The sequence below is a fragment of the Furipterus horrens genome, unplaced genomic scaffold (assembly GCF_987537825.1).
Source record: "Furipterus horrens unplaced genomic scaffold, mFurHor1.1.pri manual_scaffold_2, whole genome shotgun sequence".
Classification (NCBI taxonomy): domain Eukaryota; kingdom Metazoa; phylum Chordata; class Mammalia; order Chiroptera; family Furipteridae; genus Furipterus; species Furipterus horrens.
Window position 1 is genome coordinate 21,902,231 of NW_028327172.1, and position 12,910 is coordinate 21,915,140.

Below are 12,910 nucleotides of genomic sequence, written 5' to 3' on the forward strand. Positions count from 1 at the left end.
GAGGAATTCTGCTTGGGGTCTGAGTTTTACAAAATCAGCATCTCCCAGGTTCTATTCCCTTGACGTAAAAGAAGCCTGAACTCTGTACTTCCTGAAGATGGATTTGAAGATTAGGTCTCCCATCTTCTTAGTCAGTGCCTTCTGGATCAATAAACCTTCCCTTACTCTAGGCTCTGACGTTTTGAGGTTTGGCCTTTTCAAGCATCAGGCACACGGACTTTGGACGGGTAACACCACCACTTCCCATAAACACGAACCAGTCCTGAGCAAAACAGACAGCCAGTCACCCTACCCAGGTCCCAAACGAAGGAGGGGAGAAAGTCCTTGAGGGCAGAGCCTACACTTACTCACCCTCTGTACCCGGCACCCAGGAGGCTCTCAGGTCCCAAACAAAGGAGGGAGAAAGTCCTTGAGGGCAGAGCCTACACTTACTCACCCTCCATACCCGGCACCCAGGAGGCTCTCAGGAATCAGTAAGTGAATAAAGAAAGAGGAACATGAACAGTCATAGAAGAGGTGGGAATGACAGATAATAACCCAATGCCTCCTGGAATACAGTCCAGGAGTGAATTTCCATGACTGTGTCTTCCTTGTGTTAAATACACTCCTAGCTCCTACCAGAGCAAAGTCCCTGTGTGGAGGGAGGGAAAGAGCAATAGAGAGGCTGAGGAGATATGACTTGTGATCTGATTTTTTACAGGTTAATCAAATAAATTTTAAGGACCTGTCTTGCTATAAGAAACTAATGCACCAAATCACTATAGTAACAATATGGGGTCTTAGCCCAGAATTTTTCTTAAGAAGAACTATCTTTGAAGATTGAGACTCTATAGTTAACCACAGATGCTTCAACTGACTTCCCATAGGCCTCTTGTTATTGGACCTCGTTTTGCTAGAGAGCAGCGCCCTGGCTTTGATGCCTCCCACCCCTATGCAGCACGTGAGTTTAGGATGCAAAAGGTTTCCAAGGGCCAGTTCTGAGAGTAGACATCTGTCCCCAGTGGAAACACCATCACAGCTATTTTTTTAAGGCTGAGAAGTGCCCTCCAGGAGAAAACATGCCACTATTCAGTAAACAACTGCCCCCTACCCCTTACCCCCAATTCAGCACCCTCTTTATGCCTCCTCCAGCACAAAACACACAACTCAGAGGTAAGAGGTGAAAGCTTAGGCTTACGATGAATGTCTAGAAAAAAATAATAAGGAACTTAGAGGGAAGGCTATTTAGAGAAGTAGCAGCATCTGAGGCTAGAGATCAGAAGCCTAAGTGCCCTCAGAAAAGAGAAGGAGTCTGCTCACCAAACCAGCTGTTTGCAGACTCAATGGGGAAATCCCTTGTTAGGCATCCCCTCCAAGGACTACTGCAGCCAGAAGTACTTACCATGAAAAACATACAAAGCAAAAGCATTGCTCTGCATGGAAGGGGAAGAAGTTTCTTTAGATAAAACTGGAAGGCAACATCACTGCTACTGTTTAGTCAAGGGGAGTAAGTTACAGGATAGTAGTTCAGCAGCGTGAAGTTGGCAGCCCTGTACATTGCTGATGGGATTGTAAAATGAGCAGCTACTTTGGAACGGTTTGGAAGTTCCTCAAAATGTTAAACTTAAAGCGTCACCACATGACCCGGCAACTAATCCTAGGTACAGACCCAAGAGAACTGAAAACATACGTTCCCACGAAAACTTGTACACAAATGTTCCTAGCTGCACCATCCGCAACAGCCAAGAAGTGGAAACAATCCAAATGTCCATCAACTGGTAAGTGAATAAATAAAACGTGGTCTAGCCATCCAGCCTTAAAAAGAAATGCTGGCACATGCTACCACATGGATGAATATAACTAAGGCTACTCAGCAAAAGAAGCCAGACGCAAAGGTCAATATTGTATGGTTCCAGTTATAAAGATGCCCAGAACAGGCAAATCCATAGAGACAGAAGGTGGACTAGTGGTCGCTGCGGGCAGGAGATGGGTAGGGACTGCGTATGGGCACCGAGTTTCTTTTGGGGGTAATGAAAAATGTTCTGAAATGAAACAGTGGGAATGGTTACATTACTCTGTGAATATACAAGAAAAAAAAACCCCACTGAATTGTACAATTTAAAAAAGGGGAAATTTTGTGGTATAATGTATGATATCATAACAAAACTATAATTTTTTAAAAGTTCGGCAGCTCAAAAAGAAATGAGCAGTTAGACTGCTCTGGAGCACTTACCTCAGGGAAAGGTCTCTGGAGGTGGTCCCATTTCAGAAGCTTCAGGTACGCATAATTCTGGACAGCGACTGGGTTTGGCAGGAGACCACCCCCACAGCAAGCGTCCCCTCCCCCAGCTGGCAGGGCATTTTTATACTTCTGATTCATAAGGTCATCTGCGGCTTCTTCCAACCACTGGGTGACAAAGTCCAGGGAATCTGTGAAAAAACAAGGCTGTGAACATTACGATGACACTTAGGGGGATGCTTCTCGGAATTACTTGGAAGATCAGCCTGGAGGCGTGGTACAGTATGGAGTATGGACTTTGGAATCAAATAGAGCTCGGTCCAAATCACAGTATCGCTAATTACCAGCTGAGTGATCTTAGGCAAATCATAATCTGTCTGAATATCAGATTCCTAAAATAAAGAAATGTACATCACGTCATCGTCTGTTGTGGGGATTCGACAAGATCATGAATACAAAGCACCTGGCCAGGCCTTGTCACCTACGAATGTCCAACAAACCTTTGCTCTCTTTCCTCCCACCCTGGCTTCTCCTTGTCTAGATCTTAGTTTCGCATCAACCTGGTTTACATCGGCCCTGCGGGAAGTGAGCTCTGGCCCATGTTGGATGTGTGTTATACAGCACTTGGAGTACTGTCAAGGGAACCAGCTGTCTTTCATTTACCATCATGCTCTCCCCTCTTTTCTAAGACTGCACCGGAGACTCTGAGGGACACAAGAGAAACAAAATGCGGTTTCTGTCCACATTATCTGAGCAAAAAGTCCTCTGACAGGTCCTGGAACGTGCTGCAGCTCTGCCAGTGGAATCCACCTTGAAAGCAGTGGGCAGCCAAGGTCAGGCCTGGAGTTCACTGTTGGTTGCTGTTCGAGGACACACGTCTGGTTCTGTCAACACAGTGATCACACTGAACTCTTGATTCTGAACTTTGCTCTTCCTCTAGCCTTCTGCCAACGGCATTCTCTGTAGCCCATCAGATTTGGGAAACCTTGGCTTTCACACTGTGAGTAATAAGTACTAGACTCTGATCAGCTCAGGGACCATCATAACACTTCCACTCCAGCAGTGTGTCCTTCGTGGGGCCCTGGCTGCCAGCACGTGGTTCCCACACTGAGGCTCTTCAGCCTGCCAAACTGCAGCCCTGGGTGTCTCCTGAGGGGCAGTCCAATACTGCTTGAGAAAGTGAGCTGTGTGGGCAATCAATTCTGGTCAAAAATCTCTCAAAATCTATGTCCACATCTGTAAAAGGAGGTTAAAAAATAGGGCCTACCTCATAGGCTTATTGTGTGAGGATTAAATATGTTAATGCACATACACCCTGGGCACAAGCCTAGTATATAATAAACATTTGCCAATCTTCCTCCAGTGTATATACTTCTACTCTGCTTCTCCCTTCTCTTCCTGGCCCCAGCAACATCTCAAGCTTCTCTCTCTGGGGCCAGATGAGCAACTGCTCAGGGCTGAATTAACTATTTTGTTCAGGCAACACAATCTATGCCGAGACTGTCACCTTCATTCCATGACCAGCAAAGTTACAGGTTAAGTGGGACTAGTCATATAAATTGGACCTGAAGATTACAATTTACCCAATTTACAGCTGCCAATGCAGAGACCCAAAAAGCACCCTAGAAATGCAACATGGTTTTGGATTCTATAGTCATCTGTTTTCCTGCAGTTGTCTGAGTAGTTCATAAAAATAAGACTTTTTCTGGGTCTGAATACAGAAGGTTTATGAATATGAAGAAAGGCAAAGTGAAATTAATTTCCTGATGTATCTCACAGGGAGGAGAAAAGTGAATTCAATGGTCATAAGAAGTTTGTCATGTTTTTAAAATCAAGGCCAAGCATACAATTTACCTCAAACTGGTGTCTTCATTAAAAATCTATTTAAAATAAAAATTAAAAAAAAAAACTATTTAAGACTTCTTCATTCCTTCAAATTTTTATTCTTATATCCTATTTATATTTCTCTTGCTTGTCAATTAAATTTTTTTTCCATTTTTTTTTTATTGTTCTATTACAGTTGTCCTATCTTTCCCCCATTGCTCTCCCCTGCCCCGTCCATCTCCCCCCTCTCCCACAGTCAATCCCTGCTCTGTTCTCCATGTTCATCGGTCATTTACATTGTTTCCTTGACTAGACCCTTCCCCTTTCTTTCCCCCCTTCTCCCTCTCCTCCCTCCCCTCCGGTCACTGTCAGTCTGTTCCTTGTTTCCATGCCTCTAGTTCTATTTTGCTCATTTGTTTGTTTTGCTCATTAGATTCCCATATTTTAGGTGAAATTATATGGCGTTTTTCTTTCAATGCCTGTCTTATTTCACTAAGCATAATTCTCTCTAGTTCCCTCCATGCTGTCACAAAAGGTAGGAGTTCCTTCTTTCTTTCCGTTGCATAGTATTCCTTCCTGTAAATGTACCACAGTTTTTTGATCCACTCGTTAAATTTTCTTTTCAACTACTAATGTCTTGTGCTTTTCTGTCTTCAGATTAGACCATTCTCATACTAAATTTTAGTGTGGTTTTGAAAACAATATTGTTAAGCAACAAGCTACAGCAATTAAAATGAAAACCACAGACAACAAAAGAACACCACAGAACATGAAACATACTTGGCTGCTTCTCCAGAAGCTCTTGAAATTTCTTCCTTTCATATTCAACTGACTGCTGCATGAGATGCGGCCTAATGCTACTGACAGCAAAGTTCGCCATGTCCACTTTCATTAGGTCTAACACAGAAAAAATTGCCCTAAAAGAAAAGAGAGGAAGAGATTTAAAACTGGACACTTGAAAACTGTTTTAACAAAAAGAGGGGAGTTGATCTGAGACAATGTTTTCATTTCAGAAAAGGTGGCAAGAAAAGTTAGAAAAATCATGAGAAAGCAGATTAAGAAAAACAAATTTAGAAAACACAAAAGCTTAAATAATCGTTTGAAAAGACTGCAAATGTTTAAGTTTCTGTCTCCACCCCTCCACCCCCTGCCCCAAGCAAACACAGGTCCTCCCAGGGCCTGTCTAGACCAGAATGCTATGGGTCAGCCCGGAGGGCGGCCACAGAGTAAGGAAGGAGCCGGATAGAGGCTAGGGGCAGAGAGCTCACCATCCGGTAGCTTCTTCACATAGGTTAATTCACGTTCCTAAGACAGAAAACTGCTTTCCCCTCTCCTCTTACTCCAGTCTCTGTTAGTTTCAGGGCCTGCTTTATATTCGAGTTCTAGTGGCATAACTGTTATTTCATTCTCTGAATGTACCCAATGAGCAGACTTGACATAGTCATCCCACTTTAAGAATCTATCTTTAGGAAATAACCTAAAATACAGATAATTTTTCTGCAGAAAGATGTTCATTGCAAGTTTAAATAGTAAATAATTATTAACAACAAAAAGTTAATTATATAAAAGGAATATTTCGCAGCCATTGGAGATGCATACAGGGGTCAAGTCGCTGCGGCGCAGTCCAGGACAGTTTGGGGAACCACGGCCGCGGCTCCCAGCACCCAACAGCACAGACGGCGAACGCGTCACGGGTGCGCACTACCGCATCGCCACCACAGCCTTCGCAGGCAGTGCAGTGGGCTCAGTCGGCTCCATACGCACAGGGCGCCTAGTGATGGAGCGGGGCGACGCCTTAGGGCGTCCGGCGCTGTGGCCATCGCACTGCCGGCTTGGTAGGCTCACTAAGCCGTGCCCGGGACGGTTACCAAACCGAGTCCCGGCCGCCTTCGCCTCGCTCCCAGACTCCAGTTCTCTCTGCCCACCATCTCAGCCAGTCATGCTGAAGCATCTGGGCTTCCAGCCCACACAAATGGATTAGAAGAACCAGAAGCTAGCTGAACAGATGTTTCAGGGAATTTTTATTTTTTCAGTAATAGTTGGATTTATCTACGGGTACATGGCTGAACAGTTTGGATGGACTGTCTATATAGTTATGGCCGGATCTGCCTTTTCGTGTTTGCTGACACATCCTCTATGGCCCATTTATCACTGGCACCCCCTCAAGTGGTTAACCATTCAAGACTCAAGCACAGAAGACAAGAAACCAGGGGAAGGAAAAATTAAGAGGCATGCTAAGAATAACTGATTGGGAGTTTTCATGATTCAGCTTCACTATTGCACCTGCTTTTGTATCGTGTGAAATGAGCTAAATTTTCACACCCAAAACATGAGCAAAACCCACCAATAGTACAGCTGTGTAAAGATTTTGTTCTCTTTATATTTCTTTCACTTCTCAGTTGAGCTTTGATCTATAAGGATTTTTGACCTCTTCATAATCTTTATTGTATGCCCCCTCACCGGGGATTGAACCTACATCTTTTGGCGTACAGGAGATGCTCCAATTAAATGAGTGACGCAACAAGACCCACATGTATGTTGTCTCCAAGACACCCACCTCAGAATGAAAGATACAGATTAAAAGTTAAGGGATGGAAAAAGATAGTTCATGCAAATGGAAAGGAAAAAATGTTGGAGTAGCAATACTTATATTCAGCAAAGTAGACTTTAAAACTAATGCTATATAGTAAGAGACAAAGAAGGACACTACATAATGATAAAGGTAACAATCCAACGAGAGGATATAACCCTAATAAACATACATTTATGTACCTAACATAGGAGCATCTAAATATGTAAAGCAAACCTTGATGGATATAAAGGGAGAGACTGACAGAAATACAGTCATAGTAGGGGATGTTAAGAGCACATTGACTTCAATGGATAGATATTCCAGACAGAAAATCAACAAGGAGAGAACTGTCTTAAATGACACATTAGAGCAAATGGATTTAATTGTTTGATATCTTCAGATCAGTCATCCCAAAGCAGCAGAATATACATTCTTTTCAAATGCACATGGAATATTTTCTAGAACAGACCACATGGTAGGACACAAAACAAGTCTCAATAAATTTAAGAAGACCAAAATCATATCAAGCATCTTCTCTGACCATAATGGTATTAAGCTAGAAATCAATCACAAGAAGAAAATTGAAAAATACACAGACATTGAAGCTAAATAACATGCTATTAAAAAATGAATAGACGAAGGCGGTGGAAAAAAAAATGAATAGGTCAACAATGAGATCAAGGAAGAAATCAAAAGATATCTTGAAACAAATGAAAATGAGGACAAAACAACCCCAAATCTGTGGGACACAGGGAAAGCAGTCCCAAAAGGGAAATTCACAGCATTAAAGACCTATCTCAAGAAACAAGAAAAAGCTCAAATAACAAACTAACTTTACACTTAAAGGAACTTGATAAAGAACAATATACAAAGCCCAAAGTGAGTAAAAGGAAGGAAAAAATAAAGATCATAGCAGAAATAAATGAAATAGAGTCTAAAAAAAAAATACAAAAGATCAATGAATCCAAGAGCTGGTTCCTTGAAAAGATAAACAAGATTGAGAAGCTTTTAATAGGACTCATCAAGAAAAAAAGAGGACTCACATAAATAAAATCAGAAATAAAAGAGGAGAAATAACAACTGACACCAAAGAAATACAAAGGATTTAAGAAAACATTAGGAACAACTATATGCCAACAAATTGGACAACCTGGATAAAATGGATAGATTTCTAGAAACATACAATCTTCCAAAAGTAAATCAGGAGAATCTGAATAGACAGATTACATCTAGTGAAACTGAAGCAGTAATAAAAAATCTCCCAACAAACAAAGGCCCTGGTCCTGATGGCCTCACAATGTTGCTACAACATTTGCAAATCAATAAATGTTATACACCACATAAACAAAATGAAGGATAAAAACCACATGGTCATATCAATAGACGCAGAAAAACTGTTCAATGAATCCAGCACCCATTTATGATAAACTCTCAGCCAAGTGGGAACAGAAGCTTATTTAAGCATAATAAAGCCATACATGCCAGCATCACACTCAAGGGGCAAAAAATATAAGCGTTCCCCCTAAGATGGGGAACAAGGCAGGGATGTCCACTTTCACCTCTCTTATTCAACATTGTACTGAAAGTCTGTCATGTCAGGGTGACCATAGCCAGGATCCCCACCTTCACACACATGTATTTTCCAATGTCACCCTTATCTAAGAGAGTGCCTTAGCATGCAAGTGTCACGCTACCTCACGATTCTTGGCCCCGTATCACTTTTGTCTAATTTCTTATATATACAAGCCCCTGTTGTTCAGGCGATGTGGATACTTTGCTAATGTCTTGCCTGTTGCCACAAGACAAAGGCAGATCCTGTGTTCTTGTCTAGCCTGCCACCACAAGAATAGAATAAAGGCAATCCTTTGTTGCTGTCTCTCCCGCCACCATGAGAATAAACTTGGTATGAATTCCCTCTCCAATGCTCCACTGTCATTTTTCAGTCTCACCGAATCCAAAGTAAACCTGCCTGGAGCTGAGCTCCTGCAGTACAAAGTCCTAGCCACAGCAATCAGACAAGAAAAAGAAATAAAAGGCATCCAAATTAGAAAGGAAGAAGTAAAACTGTCATTATTTGCAGATGACATGATACTTTACATAGAGATCCCTAAAGATTCCACCAAGAAACTAGTAGAACTGAGCCCTTGCTGGTGTGGCTCAACAGATTGAGTGCCGGTCTGCAAACCAAAATGTCGCTGGTTCAATTCCCAGTCAAGGTACATGCCTGTATTGTGGACGAGGTCCCCAGTCGGAGGCGTGGGAGAGGCAACAGATCAATGTATCTCTCACACATTGATGTTTCCCTCTCTTTCTCCCTCTCTTCCCCTCTAAATGTAAATAAATAAAATATATATTTTTAAAAACCCTACTAGAACTGATAAACGAATTCAGTAAAGTAGCAGAATACAAAATTAATATCCAGAAATTAGATAAATTTTTATATGTCAATAATGAACTATCAGAAAGGGAAATTAAGAAAACAATCCCATTCACAATTGCTTCAAAAAGAATAAAACACCTAGGAATAAATTTAGCCAAGGATATAAAAGACCTGAACTCGGAAATTATAAGACACTGAAGAAAGAAATCGAAGAAGATACAAATAAGTGGAAGCACATACCATGTTAATGGATAGGAAGAATTAACATCATTAAAATGTCCATACTACCCAAAGCAATATATAGATTCAAAGCAATTCCTCTCAAGATACCAATGACCCGTTTCACAGAACTAGAACAAATATTTCAAAAGTTTATATGGAACCACAAAAGGCCCCAAATAGCAACAGCAATCTTGAGAAAGAAGAACAATGTTAGAGGAATTACGCTAACTAATATCAAACTATACTATAAGGCCATAGTAATCAAAACAGCATGATACTGGCATAAAAACAGACATATAGATCAATGGAACAGATTAGAGAGCCCAGAAACAAACCCATGCCTTTATAGTCAATTAATTATTTGACAGAGGAAGCAAGCCCATACAATGGGCTGAAGATAGTTTATTCAATAAATTGTGCTGGGAAAACTGGACAGATACTTGCAGAAAAATGAAACTACACCACCTTCTGATGCCACACACAAGAATAAATTCAAAATGGATTAAAGACTTAAATGTTAGGCTTGAAACCATAAAAATCCTAGAAAAAAGACAGGCAGTAAAATCTTAACATTGCTCGAAACAATACTGTTTCAGATATATCTCCTCAGGTAAGGGAAACAGAAGAAAAAGTAAACAAATGGGACTATATCAAACTAACAAGTTTTTGCACAGCAAAGGAAATCATCAACAAAATAACAAGACAACCCATGAATGGGAGAAATAATTTGCTGATACATCTGATTAGAGTTAATATCCAAAATTTATAAAGATTTTTTAAAATGCAACACCAGAAAAACAAACACTCTAATTAAAAATTGGGCAAAGGACCTGAATAGGCACTTCTCCAAAGAGGACATACAATGGCCAATAGACATATGAAAAGATGCTCAACCTCACTAATCATCAGAGAAATGCAAATTAAAACCACAATGAGCTATCACCCCACACCTGTCAGAACAACTATCATCAATAAACCAGCAAACAAGTGCTGGCAAGTATATGAGGAAAAGGGAACCCTTTTGCACTGTTTGTGGGACTGCAGATTGGTGCAATCACTGTGGAAGGCAGTATGGAGTTACCTCAAAAAATTATGACCCATTGATTCCACTCCTGGGAATTTATCTGAAGAGAGCCAAAACCCTAATTTGAAATATCAGCATCCCTACATTCATTGCAGCATTATTTGCAATAGCCAGTATTTGGAAGCAGCCCAAGTGTCCATCAGTAAATGAGTGGATAAAATAACCATGGGACATTTACACAATGGAATACTACTCAGCCATAAAAAATAAAAATAAAAAAATAAAAAAGAAGATTTACCCTTTGCAACAGCATGGATGGACCCTGAGAATATTATGCTAAGTGAAATAAGCCAGTCACAGAAGGACAAATACCACATGATTTCACTCATATGTGGAATCTAATGAACAAACTGAACTAACAAGCAAAATAGAGACAGACGCATAGAGAGAGGATGTTGGCAGCTGTGGGAGGGGGGTGAGGGAAGGATCAAGCAAAAAGGAAAAAGAACTCATGACAAGGATAATAATGTGGTGATTGCAGCAGGGTGGGGTGAGAGGGATGGGCAGAGGTGGAAAAGGATATCGGGGGATAAATAGTAATGGAAAAAATACAATAAAAATGGTTTTAAAAAAGTCCCAGGCAGCATCATGTCAATTCTTTGCCCATATTAGCATAAAAATCATATAAATTTAATCACAATTTCATATATTTAAATATAAACATACAAAACACTGATGAAAGTTAATGTGGACTATATGTTACTTAATAAAATTATATTAATGCTCAATTTATTGAATGTCTTGTTTGTATATTGGTTATGTAGGAGAATGTCTACATTCTTAGGAGATACTTGCTGAAATATTTAAGGATGAAATGTCACAATGTTTGCCATTAACCCTCACAAGGTTCAGGAGAAAAAAATATATACACACCTGCATACATACTCACATATATATATAAAGAAAGCAAACTGACAAAATGTTGAAAACGGGTGGCTCTACATTAAGGATATATGAATGTTAATTGCACTGTTTTGGTGACTTTCTGTAGGTTTGGAATTTTTCAAAAAAATGTTAATGGTAAATAACTAAAATATATATATCATCATAATAACAGTGATTGTGCCTTTTGGTGGTACAATTATGGGTGAACCTTTGCCTTCTTTCAACCTTTCTATATTTTATAAAGTTTGCTTTTTAATTTTTTTTAAATGCATGAATATCTATACTTAAGAAAGTTTAAATTTAAAAATATGCTGTTTTTGGTGCATTTAAGGTGATTAACACAATTCTCATACCTGAAAAGGGGCACTATTTCCTTAATGTCCTTTAGTTTCTTAACTTCCTCATCTCGAGCAGGCGCACACAGTGTCCCCATAATGCCAATAACGAATTCTGCCAGCTTGGAAATGTCTAGGGCTCCATTCTCTGCCTCCTGCTTTATCAGATCCAGATCCAAGACTTCTGTAATCTGGTTTCTCAGTCTAGTGTGACCAGGCAGCAAGAAAGATAAGAGAGTCTGCAAAAGAGTACAGCCAAGTTTAATCAGTTTCTTAGTTAGGTATCACTTTTGATTATATATAAAGGAATTAACATCTACCCAAATGAGGGCTTACAAATTGTTACTATAACGTTGCATATTTTAACCTCTTATACAACAAATATGTCTACACATCATTTAGACTAGCTATTTAAGTTTTCGTTTAAGCTCTAGGTAGCAATCAACTGGATACAACACGAATAAAAGTGAGAGAAAAAAAACACATTAATTAATAAGAGCCTATGAACCAACCACAGATGCCAATTTTCCCAGATACATCTCTTCTTTGATACTATTGCTAAAGGTATTGCAAATACAGTCCTGTCTTCCACTTACAGTCGTCTCTATTCCACAGGCTGAATCACTTTTTGGCCATCAAAAATGGAACGTGTCCATACCTATTAAAATGTTTATAAATCACTTATATTTCATAAAATAAATTGTTTTCTTTTTTCTTTTTTTTTTTAAAACATTTATTTGTTTGTTTATTTATTTTTAGAGAGGGGGAAAGGAGAAAGAGAGGGAGAGAAATATCACTATGTAGTTGCCTCTCACTCGCGCCCCCAACTGGGGACCTGGAATGCAACCTAGTTATGTGCCCTGACTGGGAATCGAACCAGCGACACTTGGCTCACAGGCCAACACTCAATCCACTGAGCCACAGCAGCCAGGGCCTAAATTGTTTTCTTTAAATAATTGCTTTTTAAAATACTAACTTTTTCTTTGTCTACAAAGGAATGCCTTCAGGTTATCATAGCTTGTTTGAAATTTTCAAAAGGGCACTAAGTCAAAAATACTCTTAATCCACATTTGGCAAGTAATTTAACTCGATCCTTCGATTTCTTTAGTCTTCTGGCTTAGCAACACAGAGAGGCTGAATATTCCCAACACCCCAGAAAAGCACCACAATTTGTTCTTCGTATTACCTCTTTGATCTCTCCAACCAATTTAATGGCATGGTCATATGTTGGGGGGTCTTCACTTAGCTGGACACTCAAGCAATCCCAGAAAGCTTTATGTACAATCTCCTTTACTTTCTTCTCCAAACTGGAGGCAAAAACAGAAAAAAAGCAAAAACAAAAATATTTGAGGCTCAAATCACTTTCTTAAAACAGCTTTCTTGAACTATG

General features: G+C 40.0%; 1 protein-coding gene and 1 pseudogene across 4 annotated transcripts in view; one reads left to right on the plus strand and one right to left on the minus strand.

The window, feature by feature from the left end:
* TCP11L1 (t-complex 11 like 1) overlaps window positions 1-12,910 on the minus strand; it is a 58,442-nt gene that overhangs the window by 32,132 nt on the left and 13,400 nt on the right. For all 4 annotated transcript variants that reach the window (XM_090262884.1, XM_090262892.1, XM_090262878.1 and 1 more), the window contains 4 exons: window positions 12,707-12,827; window positions 11,539-11,759; window positions 4,823-4,959; window positions 2,213-2,409 (listed from right to left, as the gene is read on the minus strand). In XM_090262884.1, coding sequence (XP_090119010.1) covers window positions 2,213-2,409; window positions 4,823-4,959; window positions 11,539-11,759; window positions 12,707-12,827 — 676 coding nt within the window. The remainder of the gene's footprint in view (window positions 1-2,212; window positions 2,410-4,822; window positions 4,960-11,538; window positions 11,760-12,706; window positions 12,828-12,910) is intronic.
* Window positions 5,982-6,290, plus strand: LOC150017998 (signal peptidase complex subunit 1 pseudogene; annotated as a pseudogene).